This window comes from Rhea americana, unplaced genomic scaffold (assembly GCF_003343005.1).
Source record: "Rhea americana isolate MKP2758 unplaced genomic scaffold, rheAme1 scaffold_187, whole genome shotgun sequence".
Lineage (NCBI taxonomy): Eukaryota > Metazoa > Chordata > Aves > Rheiformes > Rheidae > Rhea > Rhea americana.
Genome location: NW_028186005.1, coordinates 1,541,090 through 1,563,371, shown reverse-complemented (window position 1 = coordinate 1,563,371; position 22,282 = coordinate 1,541,090). Strand labels below are relative to the sequence as shown.

Below are 22,282 nucleotides of genomic sequence, written 5' to 3'. Positions count from 1 at the left end.
GTGTGTTGTCCTCTGTCTCCTGGGGGTCTGGTGACTTAGAGGAGTATTAATGCCAAGGAGTCCCTCTTAGTCCCTGGTGTGGTTTTGTATTCTTTGAGTACCTCTTTTGCTCCCTGTGGGAGCGCTGTTCTATGTTAATTTTCATGGTGCCACAAAGCATGTTTTCTCTAATTCTTGGAACCTAAGAACTGAGGAAGGATTCCTTTACCATCCTCTCCACCATATGTGGTATGTTTGTGAAAGACAGTACGGTACAATAGTTGTTTTGCACATCTCTTGCTGTAGTGTGTAAGTATAGGGAGAGGCAAACTTGATTGCGTGATGTTGTACAGATACTTGCAGGAGCTGAAGTTGCTGGGAAAAAAAATTCAGGCTGAACAACTCAAAGGAGAATTCCAGTCTAGTCTTTCCCTCTGAAATGCACTGTGGCAGTAACCATAGTTAGCATGACTCTGAGAGGACACTTTTTCTCCAGAAGATTCAGAGCAGAATGAGGATTTAACTACCGTGGATCTTGTGGTCTTATTTTTCCAGTGATGGCTTGCATGATCTCCTGCTGCTCACAGCAAGAACTGTTTTCCAGCTTACTGGGTCATTTGTTTGGCCATAGAATTGGCTAGGAAGAGCTAATTTTTTCAGGTTACATCCTTCTAAAAGGTTTAAGGCATGGTTGGGAAGTGGTAACTGCTGCGACTTGTTTGTCATCTTACGCAGGAACGCTGTTGGTGCTGGCCAGAAGCCGATCCATAGTAGCCATTGAGTGAAAGCAAATGAGTGAAATAGATGGTAGGAAGGTGAGAGCAGGTGAATCTCGGCTCTCAAGATTGCCCAAACTTGCAACTGGTTTAGCATGACTTCTAATGGACTCTATTGAATGTGGTTGCATCAGGTGATCCTTGGTCAGTCTCATTTACATATGCATGTGTTCATCTATATGTTCTTTACAAGAAATGAATTATTTCCCTCAGCAGCCTACAGTCACATAACCAATCCTAGTTTTCCTCTGTAGCTCTCCAGCTGTCTGATTTCTGAGAAGTGTCACAGCGTGTTAATGCTGGGGGGACAAAGACAGGTAAGGAAGTGTGCTCATGCAGCTTTTGCATCATTTGGATCCTGCAGCACAGCCAGGTTTTAGGATGTGTTTTCTCAGGGGATTCCCTCCTGTTTACCTTTTGCAGTCACAGTTTTCTAGCTGTGATGTCACGGTTTGGGGAAAGGTTGGAGGTGCTTCAATGGGCTTTAAACCTTGTGTTGCAAAATTATATTCCTTGCTGTTAGCGCCTGACAAAGATCCGCTTTCCAAACAAAGGCAAATAGGAAAGAATGAGGAGCAGCCCTCGCAGGAGATAGAATATTGTCTGTGTGATTAAGGCGCTTTTATTAGGCTATGGTCTGTGATGGGAGAGAAAAAGCATGATCTTCACTGATCTGCTTATTAAACAATGTTGAGGATTAGCAGAGGGGCAGCARATGCACCTATTGAGCTGTAAAGGAAGGGATTCAAAGCGATATTGTGCAGATGGGAGATTATTGTRCTGCACTTGCCTGCATGTGCCAGTCGGTACTCCTGCTGCTCTGCAGAGCGGCACTTATCATCTCCGTCAGCCCTTCTTCTCCCAGAGCGCGCACAGCACGATAAACCTGCCTTGGCCCTGCGCGGGAGCTGAGCGGACGCTCAGCCAATCTGAGCAAGCAGAAACCTCGCGATGGCAGCCATTCCGCTGCTGCCTGGAGGATCACGATACAGGCACGGGGCGGCGGGACACCACATCCCGTCCTTCCCCTCCCTAACACGGTGCTTGGATCAGCTTAACTCTTTCCATCTGAAAAGCTTGATGTCATGATGCTGCCTGTCAGTTTGCCACAGACCAGTCTTTTTCCTAGAGCACAGTGAGCAGAATGATGGGGGAGAGGAGAGAGAATTTTTTCTTCGTGGCTTTTTCCATTTTTCTGCCATCGCTTCCAGAAATCAGCATCCTTTCTGCTGTCTGAAATACACTGTTGCCATTTCGTTGATGTTGTTCTCGTTAAATGGAGCATGAATTTGAAAGCTCTTTCCTCAAATCTGTACGTTCACATACAACCTATAGGAAGTACCCCGTTTTGTTCTTACRTATTCTGTAGCAAGTCTGGAGCAGATCTAATGATACCAATGGAATTATTTTCTTTTTTTCCTGGTATAGAAGAGTGRTGTTTTGTCCAAAATGCAGAAATGGTGATCAACTGGCCAAGTATTTCTGCTCTAATACTTAGTTTATAATTGAAAATACACTAATTCTAGGTCTATTTACCTTTYTTTTTTCAATTGTTATCAGAGCTTCTATTCTGATATTTCTATGCCTGGTGTCTCCCTTTCTGTTCCCTTCTGCTTTTCATTTTTTGCCTTTACCTGCTTCCATCAATGTAAGACATGATTGTAGCATATGCTTCATTCCAAGCTCTGCCACTGGGTTTCATTCTGACCTTGGGCAAGCTACCTGATCTCTTGATGCCTCAGGTCTTTATCTTCAAARAGAGGAGTAGTGTATCATTAGGCCTGCCCTTTGATCTATTTGGATCATAACCCTTCACCCCAAGGCAGGGCCTGTCACCTATGATGTGTATGTATGATTTTTATCGCAGTAGAGTTCTAGTTTTCAATTGAGTCTACCAATAGCTCTATAATAAAAAAAAWAGTAATATTAACTTTACCACAAGGCTCTCTATGATTTAATTGGCTCTGTGCTATGTATTTTCTCTTTAAAATTAATTCTCTCCAGAGTCCTGAAATATGTTCATGAGGCTTGAAAATGCCTAGAGAAAGCAATTCTTTTCTGAAGCATCCTATTCTTTGTGTGTTGAATGTGTCATAACATTAGCCTTTTCCAGTAGCAGCCTGCATATTACCTCTTGCTTTGAAGGTCTGTTCATATGTGAGCAAGTGAGAGAGAGTGCAAATTCCTATTTAAATGTAAATATGAATATCTCTTTGCTTCTTGGTTAATCTGATTCTACCTGGTTTAGTTCTGTAGCTCTACCACTTCTCAGAAAGTTTTCTGACTTTGTTTTAAAGATTATTAAGCTCTGCTTAAGGTTGGAACCCACCTGAAGTATTGATGTCCTTCCTATWGCACCTGTCTTTCTGCATCTGAACAGATGAGCCTCACATTTGACGGTAGACTAGGAGAGGATCCTCAAGAACCATGGAGCAAGGCTCTAGATGCCCATAYGTAAGTGCAGAAATGACAAGGATGCTGTCCTGGAGGTAGGACTTGGCTGTAGCAATGCACCTTTGTTTGCACTTCRGTTAAGTTCTAGCCTGGGGCTAATCACCTGGTCTAGCTGTGAAGAGATGAATCATCTGAAAAGCAAGATGGATGGATTTAAATCATTTATATCTGAACCAAGGTGACTTAATTCCTGGCTTTTTATTGTGATTTAAATCAATAAGCAGGAAATGCGGATTTCTTTAACTGATTCCATTCTTATTTTTACATTTTACTTATTTTTCCGAAGAATGGTTGATTTTTCCAGCTGATCGCCATTGAAACCTGTTCATTTGCAAAACAAATTCTCTTTACACAAAATTCAGTATTTCTTTTCTTGTGGTCAGGAAAATTTTCTCTACCACTGCACATTCACTGAGGTTATAATGCAGCTAACATGCATTTACTTGCATCCTTTCTTTAAAATTTTTAATACTTTTTAAAATGATAACTGGCTCTTTCTGTTGCCTGTAGGTGGACACACATTCTTTACTCATAATTTGTGTCAACTTCTATTTGATTTGGGAACTGGAGTACAAATAAAATTGATACAAAAAAGACTAGACATCATTATGTATTATTTAAGTTGCTGCTTTCACTTAAAAATAAACATAAATGGAAAAAGATTTCAAACTGATCATTTTAAACAGATCTGGCAGAATGACAGCTGCTTCTAGCCGGACACTCTGCAGTGCTCTCAGTACTAACTTCCCAGTGCCCTTTAGTGCTGACCCGACATTTCTGGGCTCTGAAAACAGACTGAATTATGCTGGGATCTGCAGTGAATGGGGATCCCCACTTGGCCGTAAGATGACACCAGCTAGAACTTACAGCCAGGTCTTTGGAGGAGGAAGCCTCAGCTTCAATTACGTATACTGTTACCCTTGCTTCTTTAGGTATCTCCAAAAATAGATTGCTTGGCAGTGGTTGGTGTAAGGGTAAGGCTGGCAGATAAATTTAATTGGACTGGGAAAAGGGTAAGCTATCGTCGTTTGTTGTGAGCAACTTTTCCAGTCCAGTAGTGACTCTTTCCTACTTCATGGAAGAGCCTAGGCGGAGAGTAGAGCATGATTTTTGTGACCTGGTGTCTTGTAAGGGGATGTAAGCAGAAAAGAACCAACAGGAGGGTTGGARAAAGGGAGGGAAATAGATCTTGTTTCACACATCAAGCTAATAAAAGCATGAATTTATCCCAGCAGTGGCCCACTCATTGTGCTGCCTGTGGTCAGAGCAGAAGCATGTAAAGCTAATCTTTGGCCAACAAGGTGCTTGCTTATGGTGGCTGAAGTGGTAYGGCAGAAGAGAAACAGCTCATTGAAATTTTTCTTTCTCACTCCCTGTCTCTCTGTTGTACAGCTTCTGGTTTATTTTTGGTTTGGTTGCCTTGTGCTGGCTAGAAAACTTCAGGGGAAGGTTTTTATTTTAGGAAGAATTGTGCAGAAGTGTATTTAGAATAAATCAGATACCATTCTGCTGCCAAGAAGCTTTGTTCTTCCATTAAACGCCCTTAACGTCCTGAAACAACCTGAAAGTGTTCATTGCTCATTAATAGCTATAAAGACTGAATGGATGGAAACTACGAAATGAGCCCCAGTCCAGAGGTACCCTAGGGAAAATGTCTTGCTCCCACTGTAAAAGCTTCAATGGGTGTTGGGTGCAGAGAGAGCAACAGGCCCATGTCCTTCTAAACAACTGCCTTAACTAAGCAGTGGTGATCCTCCAGGTTGTGAAGGCTGAGCTTGATTTGCTTTCTGGTGTTACTAGAAGCTGCTGTGTAGGGCTGGATTGGATCAGTAGGTGTTTTTTTTTTTTTTTTTGTTCCTTCAAGACAGGCTAGTCTCAGCATAGAAATCAGAATAGATCATTGCAATAGCTGTTATGGTTTACACGAAAGCGTAAAAGAAGAGTTTGCAGAGTGGTACCTTGAGTGTTCTCAGTACAGCAAGAATTTGCTTCTGGAAGCAAGAGGCTGTTGCTGATTTCTGAGTAATTTGACTCCTTTTTTCCTAGCAACTGTAGACAATGTAAGTGTCCAGTAACTAGTCCTTTAGATTGATTGGAGAAGGTGGCTTAAGTTGGCTGCTTCTGTCATCTTTGATGCCTAAGACACTAACGTCTTGATTTTCAGTGTGTTATTGCATGCCTTGCCAGAAGTTTGGCAAGAATAATGCTCCCTGTTGTTCTTTCTTGCACTCTCTTCTGCTCAGTAAATTGTTTTAGAGGGAAGACAAAGTTGAAGCAGGTTGGTCATAATCTACAGCAGATTCTAGATTTTTTTTCTTTTGTTCTTAGCAGTGGATTCTGGGCTGTTGCACCAGTTAGTTCAGCTCAAATTGGGCAGCCTGCTGATTGCTCATACTTGGAGAACTGCAGCCATGAAACCACTGAAATCAGAGCTAATCCACTGATATTTTAATAAATTAACCCTGTTGATCTGTCCCCCTCTGCTTGCCTACTTCTCCCTTCCAATGCTTCCTCTAGCTATAGTTGGAAGTGACATTGCTCTGTACTGTATTGTATCCAGCCTTTAAAGACTTATTTCTTTAACCTCATTGCTAAATAAGTGACCATCTGCTGCCCTGATTTTCTTCATCCTGTTTCCAGCACACTGCCATCAARTGCAGTCTGGAAGTTCCTGTTCCAGCATTTGCTCACCTGGTTGCCACTGTGCTTTCAGAAGGCACCTTCTCTTCCCCAGGTAGCATTTAGTAAGCACACAAAGGAAAACTGATGCACAGCTTCAGAGTAGAGTTCACTGCAGAGCGGATAAGCAGAGAAGACAGGCCAAGGTTTTCAAAGAAACCTGAACATCTGGGGTGYGTAAGTTCTTTATTCCATGCTTCTTTAAATAGAGTAGTAGTTAGTGGGATTTTACAGTTACTACTGCGGGCAGAGAGAATTTCCCTTCATATTTGACAACTTGTAATCACACGAGACCATATACATGCCGTAATTCYCTTTAATCTGACCAAAGGGGAACACCTTTGCGCTCTCGGTTCTTTTTTTCTCAGCTGCAACTATGATCAGCCTCAGTTTAAACAGACCTTATCAGAGAAATAAGATTCTCTCTCTGTTTCTGTCCGTCTCCTGGAGCCTGCAGGCACTTCTGTACCTGTAAAAGGGCAGGGAAGAGATGCTACTGCCAATAAGCAGAAGCACCAGAGGCAGGTGGTCGGTGGCTGCAGCTGGTGTTAAGGACTCTAAAAAGCTTATAGCTACAAGTAAAAATTGACCCGCTGGAAATCTAGGGCATGTCCTTCTGTAGCTGAACTCTGTAGGGCTGAGTCTGTTACACACTGTACTGTTGTTAAGGTTCACAGTGCACATGGGCTTTAGGGCACTGGCGTTTCTCCTACGTGTAACTAGTTTACTTACAAAATAGGCCTCACTGACCAGCACTCAGCAGTCTGGGCTGGATCTCAGGGAGCAGATTCTGTTTATGGCTGTGCCATAGCACCAGGGTGTGATATTACCCAGGTCACTGCAGTGCTTCTCAGTGTTTTTCATCTCACTTCTTGTTTGTCYACCTTTCCGTGGATTGTGCTTTGCTAGGGTTCTTAATTCTCAGTAAAAACCTTTTCCAGTCTCTCCAAGGATTTTTCTATTCTCATGGTAAGTTTTGGACTGCAACCTCTAGCCCTCACTCTTAGGCACAGAAGGGTCACTAACAGATGCAGATTCTGCCTGTAGCATTTCTTGTCCTGCCAGATAAAAGCTGTTCAGTTGCAAATGATTCTCTTACTCAGGGAGACACTCCTGCATACCCCCGAGCCCACCCCACTTGCTATAGCGTTAGTGTGGGAGCAGGCTAACTCCACAGTACAAGTGAAGCACATCTTAAAGGTCCTAATTGTTCAGTAGGTTCATAATACCAAGCTGAAGAACTTAAGTGTGTAATATTTGTAAGCACAAGACTGTTTTCTGTGTTCTTTACAGGCTGCATTCCTTAAGGCCAGTGGCTTTGCAGTAAGTGACATGTGCTTTGCCTAATGCCATTATTGCTGGGTAGTGCTATATTATCTTAGCATGTTTATCTCCGGTGCGTGTCAGRACACTGAATATGCACAGCAATCTCAATTATTTGAGCTGCCTTCTCTTCTGAGCGCGATCGGCTCTGAGTCGACACTGAGCTCCTCTGCAGCTGTTGTTCGTAGACTGTGCAGCGTTGCATCGCCTTGGAGAGGCTGCAAGGGCTGCACCTCCTCTTGCTTRGTGGGAACTGGGGATACTTCAAAGGAAGTCAGTGGAGTCCCACCCATGCACTTGAGGGAGGAAGAAGGTCCTGATGTGGGAGCGATATTTTTAGCTTTCCCCCAGATTTTGTAGCTTGCAGGGAGAAGATGCTTATCAGTCTTCTGCTGTGCATTATGCTTATTTCTGTCTGCTTTTCCAGACTTAAAATTTGTCCTTCTTCCTGAGGTGGTTTTTTTGAATGAATCTTCTTGAGTCTTCTGACAATGTATGCCAGCTGTGTGATGCCAAGAAATACAAATATTACTAGAAAACAAGAAAAACCCTGGGGATGAGATTCTCTGCTGGCATTTAGAGGAACTCATCCTCTATATCGTTCCTCACTGTGGCTCTGGCTTTGAACTAGTGTTTGTGGGGGGGCTAATGTGAGGGTGTTCATGCTGATACCAGACATTCCCAGTCTGAATAAGAGCAGAACCGTTTCCTGCGCAAGGAGATGCTGCAATTAAATGTCCTGTAGTTTCAAGATTAACAATTTGGCAGATGTATTTTGCCTTAGCAATAGTTACCATATACAGGGGGTCATGTACTTYGATAGATGTTGAAAACAGCTGTTTTTCTTCTACAGCGAGATCTTTCAGCACTTCCATCTCATTCTTTACRGCAACACCTGTCAGAGGAAGCAAGATTTAGATAGTCATAAGATGCTGACAGAGGAACTGATGTACAGGTCCCCAAAAGAGATGAGTTGTTGCATTGATTTTAGTGGGATTTGGCTCGGACCCAGAGGGGTTGCCCACCATCCCCTCCAGTGAATTCTTCCAGAAGAGAAAAAAATCACTTTTTTTGRTTTTCCAACTTGCCGTGTAGGGGTTGTTGTGTAGAAATCCTGGAACAGATGCATGCTRCAGAAATACGTTTTGACAGCACAGCTCTCATGCCACTGTCCTTTAATAATCACAGGTTTCTGCCCGAGTTCTGAATTGAACTGTGTCTCAGGACATACTTAGACTCAGCTACTCTAGTATGAACTGCCAAGTGATGAAGCTGTGTATCAGAAGGTGGRTTGAAGTGTGTGTGTTTGTATTTATCCAACTATTTTTCTTCTGAAAGGAAATTAAATTTGCTTTGTTTTGTTTTTGTTTTTTTTTGTGTGGAGGCACAGCTGACCTTGCTCTCTAGATATTGTATGATTTCTCATAAACCTCGCCTTACATTAATGAGGAGCTTGGGTCTTTTCTGTAAATGAGTATTGAATTTGACCCCCACTTTCCTCTTTATAAGGAACAGAGTGAACCAGTTGTAGTGAAGTTTGTATGACATGAGCAGGCAGCTCCTGTTATTCTTGGTGTAAAAGCCAATAAGCGCTTTCTGCTCCATGCTGTGACCTGAGCCATTATTCTCACATTAAAGAAAATACTTCTGAAAATTATTTTTTTTATATGCCTGTTTCTGTTCATTAACATGATAATAGTCTAATTATTCTGACCTTTAATTTTTCTRCTGTGACTTTCCTTTTCTAAGCCAGAAATCAGTTTTCAGTTGTTCTTCTTTCCCGGCGTCCTAAGCCAAAGGCTTGCGGCTTCTTATATTCAATATAATTATGAAAACACATTTTGATTTTCCTACACCATTGCATAGGATGACTTTCTATGCAAAGGAAAAGCAGACCYTCACAGTTGTATCATCAGATCTCTGGCCTCAGTTTTATGCAGTTTAATGAACACAATCTACTGGGAGAACAGGAAGCACTTAAAACACTTGCTCATAGTGAGAGCACAGAGGCCCATGCGCAGGGCTCTAGCTCCTAGAGTCATGTGAAAATAACAGACTCATACTAAGAAGACTTCTTTCCCTGAACAGCAGCATCCTACAGGCTGAATTCTGCAGGCCTGTAAGTCTGCCATTAGGAAAGTTCAGATCTTCCTCCTGGCCCCTTGTCCCTGCTGTAGCCTCAGGGAAACTCCATGACCTCTTTTACCTCCAGTAGCCTCCCCGTCTCCATCACTCTCCTATGTCCCCATGTCTAACTTGCGCTAGGAAACCAGCAGTTCAACTAGCCTCTGCTCAGGAGTTTATTCTCATGCCAGTTAACCAGCCCAGTGTTGTCTCTTAGCCAGTCTGAATGACTAAAGGCTGATCTGTACCTTTCCCTTTCCCTTACTGGGTCTCTCCTTACCCAGATGTGGAATTTCATGGAACCTACTATGAGATCTTTCTACTGAGCTTAGTTGATGTTGGCCAGTTTAATCTAAAGCTGTTGGAGATAGAGGTTGAGGGGATAGCTAGATGTACAAGGTGTTCATATTAGCCTTGTTTTACTAGGAAGCCACATTAAGAAAAATCCAAACAACGTTCTTCCAAACAGACACTGAATTAAGTCTGGAACTGCAGTAACACCAGCTGCAGCCACAGTTTGGAGAGGTTTGAACTGAGGCATTCATCTGAACAGGATTTTCACTCCAAAGCCCACTGCCCTTTTGGGAGGTTTCAGTAATATTTTTTAAAAGGGCAAAGCCATACCATGGGAGCCAAATACAGAACAGGGAATTTTTGTGCTGTTATCCAAACCCTGGCCTGATTTTCCTGTTTTATGTGATAGTGTATGGTGGGAGGAACTCCATATAAATAGAGTTTACTGAATGCAGAGCAATTTGTCACTGGGCAAAATCTGTAGCTGTAAAACCATATGCAGTCACTGTCCAGTGTATTTTTACCCTGACTGTGTATAGGCAATATCCCACTGTCATCAGGAAGCTCTTCTGGAAACCATGGCAAGTGATATGTGCTGCATTGCTTGTGACTTGCTGTTTGGCATTTTGTTCATAGCAGGAGTGTGAGTGTAGTTAATCCAAATTACTTCTTGAGCCATTACTGAAGAGCAGCATATCTGCAGTCAGTGAAAATCCTGTTAGGAATCTGTCAGAGAGTGATTAAGAGATGTCAGAGGGCAGAGTAAGCTGTATCAGCGCTGAGTCGTGTAGATGAAGTATTATGTGGTGAGCCTAATCTCATGAAGAGCATGACCTCTGTCTTCTGTATAAAGGTTTTCTGTGCTAACCCTCTTTTTAATTATGTTCTTAATATACATATAATCTAGCTGAAACAATCTTGGCTGAAGGGAGGGTGGAAAGGGTATCAGGGCTTCTTGATGGAGACAGGCTGGGGCAGGATGGAAAGGTGTGGTGAAGAAGAAGGTGAATTGTGAGAACTGAGCATAGAAAACAGGATTAAAAACAGTTAAAAGAACACGTGAAGAGCAATTTCTCCACTGTCTCCCCTCCCCTGCTCTGTCCCCCTTTCCGTGCTGCAGAGCGTTCCTTTCGTGTGAGCACGTCAGTCCTTTTCCATAGATCACTGGACCAAGCGGAGATGTTGCAGCTCATTACCCAGATGTTACCTAATTATAGTGATGTGTCTTCTAAAAGGTATCTTAGGAAGGATAGACAGGGCTCTGCTAGCTTCCTGCTGCTTCTCTCCAGTAGCTGAAAATGGCCATCCTTGGTCATCTCCTAACAAAGAATTAATGAGATCTGAAGGGCGACTTAGATCTCATCATTCCTCAAGGAGGATTTTTTAAAGAGTTTTACAGCTCTGGCTGCTCTGGGCAGAAGTCCCCCTGAAAAGCAAGAAGGAAARCTTTTGACTAGAAGAGTTGAGGTCAAAAGCAGAGTTTTTTCAAGACCTACCCAGACATGTAAAAATGGGAAGTTTTTTGCAGTTGCATCAATGTTTTAATTTATCTTTGTCATTTGAAAAAAGCAAAACAACCTTTGTCTTTTCTGTTCTGCAGGAGGTAGGGGTGCTACCTGAATGCTTTCACACAYATATTTTAGGAGCTGCAGCCTATACCTCTCCACTGGCAGCAAAGCTTAGTCTCCCAGGTGCTTTTGTATAGGAACAAAGACTTAATGTGAAATAGAAGCTCAGCCCACTAGACATCACAAGCTGCTGATAGTTCCCAGAGGACTTCAGGAGTTTGTTAGAGAATGGCAGATGAAATACAGCATTATACAAAGGAGCATCAATGTGCCATCAATATTTGTGTCCTTGTTCCCTGGGGAGGGGGACTCCTTAGACATGTGGGTGTGTATGGTAAGATGGGAAAGACAGCGTGTCAAAAGAGCTCCACAGCCACGTTCTTYGCTATATTCAGTGAGCACAAAGGGTTTCTGAGGAGTATTGATTTCTGAAGTATTCTAAAAAAAGAGACCAAGATAAAAATCAATAGAAGTGATGTTGGTTCTGTGTGTTTTGATCCTACTGAGCTTGGAGGATGATCCTACCATAATCTCTGAGGCATATAGTGTAAAACCTGCTCGTGGTGAGCTGGTGTGTGTATGTGTGTCTGTGTCTCCTGTTCTCTAGTAGCAGGCACGTGGATCCAGTCACGTCTGGGCTAATGCTCCAGTCTCTGAGCTTCCGAGTGTGTCGCTTCGGCTGCCTGAGTGAGTGGACGGTTGACAGTGCTCACAGCTCAAGAGAATAAATCTGGGCTACAGCARTTTAGTGTGCAGCTTCCTTTCCTTGTGCTTTGAGCTGAGGCATGTGAATCCTGGCACTGATGAACATCTCCTTCCATGCTCCTGCTGAGCATTTGAACTCTGGCTTTAGTCCTACTGTAATTACAGTTTATTCAATTTAGAAGAAGTTATTGTGTGAGTCCGCAGAACAGCCTTCTAGCACTTGAATCTCTCTGCAGAACAGCTTGTAGTCAAATTACTTTATTACCAAAGCAAGTAGCTCTATCCTCTTTCTTCTAGATATGTAGACGATCCTCTACCTCTTTTCCCCATGTGCAATTATAAATTGATACCATATAATTTGTGTGTCACTTGATATAAAGCTCTGTTTATTTTAAAGATAGTAATTAGAGATAACAATTGCTATCGAAAAATAAACATCTGCTTAATAAGAAGACTGAGTAATTAAGGACAATTATTGGTTTCCAGAAGTATGATGCTCAGTAACAAAGTTCCAACACAGCTAAGAAGGGCATAAGAAGCATATTGTAGGAAGCCAGGAAGTTATGTGCTAGAAGACTTGGGAAAAGAAATAAAAGCTATTAATAAGAAATTATCTAGCTCCTTCTTTCCAGATTATATTTGAGATGCAATTTTCCTGGTTATAATATGTAGAACTTACAKAAAGTTTTAGTTCCCATCCCTCTCTTTGCAAAGTTCTTTGTAAGGATTAATCAGTTAACCCTTCTACAGTCACTGAGGCAGGTATGTAAATGTTATTACTCTTATTTTACAGTCATGGAAATTATGTTGCTGGGGGCCAAATTTAATCCATTTTCCACTGTTCTAGATCTAAAGTGACTTCACTGCAATCAGCAGAGYTAGACACTAACTGAGATAATTTAATCCTAAATAAAACCATAGTGTTTGTGAAGATAGCTGCTGAGAATAAGGAGCAAAGATTCTGCATTTTAAAAACATATTCGCATGCTTCACTGCGGTTACAGTAATGCTTTTGTTTRCTTATGGGTTGATTTTCTAAATTGACATCCTTGAGGGTTTGTAGATTTTGCAAGTACTAGTGCATGTAGTTTTCAGGAATTAACATCTGTAAGTGTTTTTATGGCATASGGTAGCAATCTCCAGTTTGAGGAGGTAAGTTACATTACTTGTATACAAAGGTCATTTGTACAAAGTTCATGCACAGCAAACGTGTGCACACAGTAAGCTTTTTAAAAACAGTGTTCTTGAGTCTTCCTAAGATTTTTKTTCCTCCTTTAATTCAAAGAGATTTGTTACCAGTACTGGTCTGAGCCCTGAAGTAAACCACAAATATTTGTGTCCTGCGGTGCCTAGATTAACATTTGCARAGTATTCATTGACTCGAATTAATTGGCAATTAGCTAACTCAAGTTAGAAGAGGAGTAATATTTCTCTCTAGACATTCCTTTAATGCTCATCCAGCCAAAATAGATACTATTGGCCAGACAGAGGCTTTTCAGTTAGTTATTTTAAGGTGAAGCTTTTGCGCTCTGAAGTAAAATGAATGGCAAGCAACACTAGACGTGCAGGTAATCTTCTGAAATCAGTGACTAGCATCTCTCCTACAGAGCTTTAGCAATGCTTACAAATATGGCATTAGGTTGGTTTTATTTCAAAACAAACTGAAAGGCCTCCACATGTCAATGGAAAAAAATGTGTCTGTTAAATGCAGCAAATGTAACTCATTTTCCATTCCACCTTTTGAAGTAGTTATTGGCCTAATAGTTCAAGAACAGAATTTAGTGACTTGTGTTTAACATTTCTGAAAGACTAGGGGAATGTTTTTCGTTAACACTGAGCATGCTGAAAACACTGTATTTATACGACAGTGTTATTTCGTCATTTATTAGTCTCTCTCTCAAAGTGATAATTTGCTTCAGATTGGTATCTTTGTTAGAATAAGAAACATTCTGAGAATTTTGAAACAATTCTGAGAATTGTTTTGCCAGTTGTATCCAAACATGGATTCTGCCAAAGAATCAAGTTTTAACTGTAATAACGGGGACAGGTTGTAAGGGRTTAGTGCCAACAGGAATGTTCCTTCCTGTCATTATTTACGCAGTCATGAAGTGGATGTGAAATAGCACCCTCTCCAAAGTGGTAGTATTATAGTCGCGCTGCGATAGAGCAAATTACCGCAAAGAAGGTGAGGTGAAAGTGAATTGAGCTCCCCTGAAATCCTGTCCTTGATGGAGAGGTCCCGGAGGGGACTGTCGGGTTCGGTCTAGGCCACAGAGACGACATTGTGCACGTCTGGGATTCGCTGTGTCCGTGTCTCAGCTGGAGGGAAGCTTGTGTTTCTCCATCTCTGTAGCATCTTCTCTTGGGGTATAAGAAAGGATTCCTGTCTGCACTGCTCCAGGATGGACTGCCCACCTATCCAGCTAATCTAATCTGTCCTGTGCTCATCACATAAGCTCCTGTCCTTTTCAGAAAAGATCTGTGTATCTTTAAGCATCTGCACAGTGGGAGTTTACCAGCAGCAAAATACGTAGGCATGTTAGTTGGCAGGACAGGGCAACATTAGGATGTGTCAGGCCCATAAGTTTCCCTTTGCTCTTCTTCCTTGCATGTCAGCTCTCCCTTGTGTCATCTAGGCTTCCTTTTTTTTTTTTTTTTTTTCTTTCTTCTTTTTTTTGTGGAGAATGGCCATATGCTCTCCTTGGTTTTCAGCTCATGGCTTTTAATTATAAATGAAAAGACAGTGTTGGCTTGCACATCCCCTGCTTTTGCGTGTGTTCGTTTTCTTTCCTCCCTGACCTGAAATTACAGAGCTCTGTTGCCGGGGAAGTACAGTGGCTAAGATCAAAAGCAGCCCAATGTTTGCAGCTCATAAGCTGTAACGGCCTATTTGAGAGCCCCAGCATGTCAGTGCCCCTGGATTTACCTGCAGGTAGAAATCAGAGGCCTGCCTGCGATGAGAGAGCATGTATGATGGCTAGGTGGGTTCTTAGGTGGAACTTCAGTTAGCAAGCGCTCRGTTCCCACACCATCTCAGTGTTTCTGCCAGGACAGACCAGAGTTAAGTTTAACAGTCATGAAGATTACTYGCCTATGTTTTAGCGGTTAGTGACTGATATAGCTGATAGGTTCAAACTCTAATTTTTGCCTGGCAAACTTGTTTTGAGCCAAACCAATGTAAAATTTCCTCTTAGCAGCAGCCTTGTTTGCTTTCCTTTGGGGACCACACAGTGTAGATAAGTTAGATATTTGCTTGTATAGCTTATTGGCACATTTGTACTGGAGGTTCGCTGTTGGCTCAACATACTCATTAACAGCTGTGTGTACAACGGAGGAAGAATTGAAAAATCCACAGCCTCTACCTCAACCGTGTAGGCAGCACCTCGAACATTTGCTTCTAACTAAACATGCATTTCTGCCACTTCCATTACAATAGTAACTCACCAGTTCACTTACATCGTCACTTTTTATTCTCTCTAAGGGTCTGTCATTAGRCTGGTAAATAATAGATCTTGAATGTTGGTTGTTCTCTATATCAGTAAAAGGGCACCAGAAGCATYGGAAGCCCACGGGAGTTCATATTCCTGAGTAAATCATTTCTGAGTGATAACTTGGTAGACTGGAGTCACAAAACTGAAGGGCAAAGTACAAGTCCTTCCTGCCCAAGCTCAAAGAAGAATTTCTGCTAGTAGAAGGAGGGCCTTATCTTATAAATGGGCTCACAAGAGCAGGGACTTTTGTTAGGCTGGCATGTGAATGTCAAAAGGAAATGGCTTGGGGTGGAGGGGTCARGGCAGAGGGACCTGTTTTATTTTTACCCCCAAAACTACATTCAGTGAGTTTAGTACAGTGAGAAGTGCTATCTTCAGTTGTTCAGAGAGATGCCTTCTCTATCTCCAGAAAAGAGACAGCAATACAAACTTTCTGCATTTTTTATTTTTAAAACATGAATTGGGAAAAGAGGAAAAACACATTGAACCTCGTATGTGTAAGAGCTCATTCTGTTCTCTGGTACACCACTGTAAACCAGGAATAACTTCTTCAAGTTAACATGATTAATTCRGTATGAAATTATTATAATAGTATCAGAATGATTTTACAAGATGCATGATGTCTTCTAATACTTGAACTTTATTATCAGAGTAAGTGGAATGATTTAATCTGAATTTTCAAGTTTCTGTGGTGGGTTAATGGCCAGGAGGAGAGGGGGCACAGTGAAGATTGCCTCTCCAGTATGATGGTGTCTCAGAAGTTTTAAGGTCAAAACCCTTTTAAGACTAATGACAGGATGTTTCAATGAGGATAACAGAAAAATAACTTCGGCAAGTGCAGTGGAACAGATGTCTAGATCTAGGAGCAACAGTATGTAAAATCAGCTTGTGARGCGTGGGATGCCAGAAGTCCGTGTATTGTCTTTGAGGCTGAAGGACCAGTTGCAGAGACCAGTTCTCTGCCGCCTTCGTTGGCTGCTCAGAGCAGTTGTTCTGCAGCACGTTGCAGTACAGCACAGCGTCACAGCGTCACGTGTCCTGAGAGTCTGGCTACAAAGGACTGAGCCAAGATTTGGAAGTGCAAGGGGAGGGGATTAAGAGCGATGCACAGAGCAATGTGGTTTTGCTGTAAGAGCGATGTAGAGCTGTGGCTTGTGTTAGAAGCAGAAAGTGGGAGGCACAGATTAAAACTGAGCATATTTTCAACAACGCGCTACCGACAGCCATTGCCCAGGCCCAGAACGAAGCCAGGGAGAAAAAGGAGGAGTAAGGCTGCATCTGCTAGGAAGGGTGAGCATCGAGGCAGCAGTGCTGTGGGAAATACTGTAAATTTATCGAGTAAACACAATTCAAACGTAAGAGCGAGGATTGGCCAGTCATCACTGCACCTTCCCCCAGCTGCGCTCTCTGCTGCTTCAGGCAGAGGACAGGCTCTTGCTATACCTAGTTTCAAATGGATTTGTCAGTGCTCAGTCTCTTATTTTTTGTGACTTGTTTGTGTCATGGCTAAAAGTAAGTGTGTCAGCATTTAACCAGGTGAGAGTGAGAAATTATGTGACTAGAAATCACCAGCAAACTTGTGCACAATGTAGAAGAGATGTGACTACAAATGAGTTTGGGGTTTGTTTCTCGGTGTTACAACCAGAGGTGAATGGTTCAGAGTCTGTGACTGACTGTGTAGCAAAGAGATGGGCAAAGGCCGGTAGCAGATCGCTGGCGGCGCTGACGAAGCTCTTGTTCACTTCACCAGGGTCAGTTTTAGTGAGGCAGTGGTCTGCATGTTTCATCCTGCCGTGAAGGAGGGTGCAGTCCTATGCTCACTGTTTGTGTGGACTGCAGAGCTGTTGTATTCACTTGGCTGATACGGTCAGCGCGTTTGSCTTTGTAGTTTGGGGCAGGGGAGGGAGCTGGGCTCTTAACTGCAATGCAGCCGGGAGCCGAGCTCTCTCCCCGGGCAGCGTCGATGCTCAGAAACAGGCTGCCAAGCCCAGCAAGTCCTGGTGACCTGGAGRGACACCATTTTTTTACTCTACTTAAAACTGAATTAAACCAAATGGCAATTTGGCGCATTATATGTGGGGTGGGATGGAAGCCAGCCTAGCAGGCATTGTGAACGATATGCAAGAGTAAAAGTTGAGGCAAAAAAATCTCACTTGAATGGGCATATGAAGTAAAATTTTCCAGGATAGAACTTCACTAAATGGAGGTAGAGCTGAGAGCTCAGGGGACTGCGCTTAGCTCCGACGCACAGTTTGCTCACGCTCAATGCACTTTGGTGCGAGTCAGCAGATTTAGATCAAAGTTTTGCAGAAGATCTTTTAACACTTTACTTATGTCACTTACCTTTTTACTTCAATTAATTCTTTGAGTTTTGTCCCATATTTCTGATAATACCTCATACACTCGAGGAGATAGGGCTAGCTATATCCTTTTGTAAATGTAATCATTTAATTGCGCTCTAAGTTGTTTTGGGGTAACAAGGATATAGTGAATAGTAACAAGGATGTAGTGTTGTGTTTGTACATGTTGATGTTCCTCTATGCCATAATGGAGGAACAGTGTTAGCTTTATACAGCAGAGTAAATTAAAATAGTAAGGGAAAGCCATATTAAGTACCTTTTTGTCTTAGACATGAAAGCTTTGGAAAAAGCTAGAAAAAATCTARTGGCCGTGTCTACACTGCAGACATCTGGCCATCACGTTTTGTTGATGTCTGAGCTTTCGCTGATGTCATGTGTTGCCAGAAGTTCCTAGTCTAGTGCAGTTAAATTGGGAAAAGTTTGCATCTTCCTGGTAGAACACACTTGGAGTAGTGAGAGCTGGAATACAGTGTTTCGGCAAAAATACAGCTTTGATGGTAGAAATTGCAGCACTGTCAGGCATGCTGGCAGCTTCACAGCCAAACGGTCATAAYGCGGGCGACAGTTTCTACATTATTCACCAGACTTTTTCTGGCAGCAGGAGGGACTAGTGGAAATTCATTTTCGTATAGATGGCCAACTGCTGGGTAAGATACTAATAGCAAAAATCTCAACAGTGGATATTTCTAACTAATTCTTTCTTTTTCTTTTGCACTCTCTATTTCTCCTGCAGGGCTTGTGAAGCTGGGGGTTCACTGTGTCACATGTCAAAAGGTCGCGATAAAAATTGTCAACAGAGAGAAGCTCAGCGAGTCGGTGCTAATGAAGGTAATTTTGTAATGAGACATTTAAAAAAAATTAAATTCTTGGCTCTGTGTCTTGTGTTCCATGCAGAATTAATATCTTTAATTACATTTAACAAACATCCCTGTCAGTACTAGGATTATGTGAAGCATAATAACAGTTATTCAGTGATGGGGGAGGCTAGGGCAGCTGGAATTAAACAAGAGCATGCATGTGCTTTGAGAACAAAATTGATGGTCAGTCTCAGAGTTGTTACTTCTCTTCTGGGGCAGATGTGTGTTGGGCTCCTGAGTTTCACCACTGGATTGCAGTGCAGTGCATGATACATGTGGTATATTGCAGACTGAGGTTTTAAATGTCTGTAGGACGACATTTAAGTGATGTTGGCAGATCTGTCGTTTGAATACTCCTACTGTTGCTCTGTGTGCTGTATGGGTTCAATATGATCTGGTATACCAAGGTCCATGACTGTTTTAAGCTGCTGTAATTCCCTTAGTATCCACAGAGCTGAACCACTGGAAACTATCAAAGATTTTATCTCAGTGACTCGAGTTCATAGTATAGGGTTTATGCCTAGCCTTGTGATAAGTGTCTCCTTACATTAGTATCATTGACTGATCTTGGAAAACTAAAAAATGAATAAAAACACCTATAAAAGTTTCTTCATGTCATTTGGTGACTAGAAAGGCCAAATCCAGCCTAATGGAAGAGAAGACAATTTAACTGCARCCAAAAGAATTCCACCAGGCAGTGACCAGCAAATATTGCTTATATTTCTGCGTGCAACTTACAGCACTTTATTGAGATTAACTTCTGTATGAGCATACATAACATAACCTTTTGCCGTCATTTATTATGTGCACTTGTGTGCGTCAGCTGTTTTTTAGCACGGGTAAGTATAGAAACCTTACTAGGAGCAGAAGGAAAATGGAGGTTAAAGGAATATGAGGTCGGTGAATGTTAGACACACAATGTAAGTTCACTTTTCAAGGAAGGATTCTTAAAGTTTATATTCAATTGTAGTATTTTTGAACCTTGCCTTTCTGGAATTTCAGTGAAATATTCAGTCCCCTGCAGCACTGTGAATTCAAACAGTTCTCTGGTAGTGCTCAGAAATTAGAAAGTGAAATAGGCAAGAAAATTGCGACCTAAAGGATGATTCAGCAGATAAGCAGAACACAGCAAAAGCAAACAAAGCATGTAAATGGTAAAACCTGAATGAGGCGTTAAACAGTTTGAATATTTTCAAGAGTAACATGCTAGGAATATTTTTWAAAAAAACATGAGCATTGTGTTAGCTGAGAGACACAGTCAGTATCTAGTATTTTGTATAAAACATTTTATTTACCTCATTGATTTTCAGAGTAGGAGGCAAATCACTTAGCATAGCAAACTGATCTCTCTGCTTTAGKTTTTTTGCATTACTCCAGTTGTAGTATAAAATCTAAGTAATGAAACATTGTTAAACCCTTTTTATACAGCTGCATGCTGAAGAAGGCCACATCTGTAACATCATACAACATCCTTTTGGAAGGAAACAGTGCATTTTGTTGGAAATCTCATTTCTAGATCATCTCCTGTGAGATTTTCTCTTTCAAGGATTCTGTACTCTGTGCTTAGGAACAACATACGGAATTGAAGTCRTTAGCTCAGTTCTTGCGGAAACTCAGTAACCAGATGTCTTTTCAGGAATGCCCTGTGTCTGATGGTCAGGAGCAGGCTTTGAGATTTGTAAGTGAATTTGGAATTCACTGTACTATTAGCCAGCTTAATCTAGCCTGGCTGAAGGGGAAAAAATGCTCACAGCTTTCAGCAAGCCCACTGTGGCCAATGCCAAGCAGCCAGCTGACAGCCTGCTGGGTGGATTCAGGAGCCTCAGAGAAACAGCCAACGGTGAAGCCAAGTCATGGCAGTGTGRTGGCATTCCTGCTCTGCAAATCTCACCACTGGCTTATCAGTTCCAGTGACTCTCTTTGCCAGTGGGCCCTGCAGAACGGTCCCTGGAGCCAAATGTTTCAAGTCCACAGCTATTCTCCTAAGCCAGGCCTGGAGTGATGGATCTTGCTTTAATCCATCCTTGGACAGAAAAGCTGGATCTGACAAATACTCACACCTGCTGCATGAAGCTGTAAAACTGCAGTGCTCTGGCCATTTATCCTAGAGCATAAGGAAGAAGTCTGCTTGCAGTCCTTTTGACATCTAAAATGACAGGCAYAGGCACGTTCAGCAAGCTGCTCTCTCCTGCCTTCCCATTTCTATTTTGACTCGCTTCTTGCAGCCTTCGTTTCTCCAGTGTTTTTGCAGTAAGCATTTGTTTGATTTTGTGCATTCAGGGAACTGTCCCTTCTTTCTGCAGCTGCTCTTCATCTGAGCGGTGCAGAATTGCGAAGCATTTGGTAAAGTGCTTTCTAATCATAACGTAATAGTATCAATATTTCTGGAGAGAAGGATTTGGAATTGAAGCAGCTGGTCTCAATTAACAGAACTGCTGCTATGGAGATGATGCACAGGCAGGCACGCCGCAGCGCACGCCGCAGCAAAAACGTAGCATCCAAGCGCTTGCTGCCCTATTAAAGGACAGAGCTGCTCAATGCGTGTGTGCTGAGCCTTTCAGTTTGCCATGCCTTTATTTGTTAAACATAGGCTGGGGAGYACTGCTCCTCTCCCAGTTCCACCTCGGTCCTGTTTAGGAGTGCGGCTTTGGGGGCAAAGCTACCAGTGTAATTTCTTAGATGAGAGCAGGAGTCTTGGTTCTGTTCTTGCTTCTGTTTTCACACAACTAGTAAATATTTTGTCTGTTTTTCTTCAGTTGCTTTGTTGGTAATCTCCACTGATACAGAGATTCACTGCCCAAGTTACCTTTTGCTTGCTGTAGTGCAAATCGGAAAAAAGGGCTCTTAAATGAGATTATAGGGAGTTTCTCAAGATAGAAATAGGGTTCTGTAATTACACTGAATTACTTCTGCATCACCACTTCAGGAAAGAGGGAAATCAGGCCCAGAGTATAAGAGCTGAATGTGTCCATAAAGCAGTAAAAGTTCCTGAAAACGCAGGCTAGTAATTGATGGATGAATTTTCAGTACCAGCAAGAGAGTTTAGAGTTTATGACTTCAGAATTTAAGTGTCAGCGTTAAAGATAATCTTTCCTCTGATATGTCAAATACCTGTTTGGAAGTGTTGGGGAGTCTCATCAGACATACTCAGAAGAGTACTTTCCTCTTTAGCACCTCATCAGCCCTCTTTCACTCCCTTGCTCCAAGGAATAAACAAAGAGTAAGCTCCTCTTCTGGTGACCTGTCAGACAAAATATTCTTTGGAAAGGCAGTGGCGGTAGGAGCAGTGGGCGCATAAAGGGTGAAGAGCGAGAAGGGGACAGCTGGCCTTGGACTAATTATTTGAACATGCAGACGTCCTGAGAAAGACCCAGATGTCCCAGGCTTGATGGCTGAGGCCCAGAGCTCCATATGTGTGCTCTGTGTGTGCGCGCATGTGCGCGCCTTTCGTTTGTTCTGACCGTATCTCTGGTGCTGGCCTCGAAGCCAGGCAGGTATTTCCAAGCTGAGGGATGGGAAGGGACACAGTCCCTTCCACGTTTCTCTTGTGGAGCTCACTTGAAACAGGGGTGATGGGTTTTGTTTTTTTGTTTTTTTGTTTTTTGGGGGGGGAGGTGTTTTTCTTTAGTGCCTTGTGGTAATGAGTTCTTCTTTCAAAAAACAGCTCTACAA

At 42.3% G+C, this 22,282-nt stretch overlaps 1 protein-coding gene across 5 annotated transcripts in view; it reads left to right on the top strand.

The window, feature by feature from the left end:
- The window catches only part of BRSK2 (BR serine/threonine kinase 2), a 311,178-nt gene that overhangs the window by 131,966 nt on the left and 156,930 nt on the right, over positions 1 to 22,282 (top strand). For all 5 annotated transcript variants that reach the window (XM_085302177.1, XM_085302182.1, XM_085302181.1 and 2 more), the window contains exon 2: positions 18,487 to 18,581. In XM_085302177.1, coding sequence (XP_085158303.1) covers positions 18,487 to 18,581 — 95 coding nt within the window. The remainder of the gene's footprint in view (positions 1 to 18,486; positions 18,582 to 22,282) is intronic.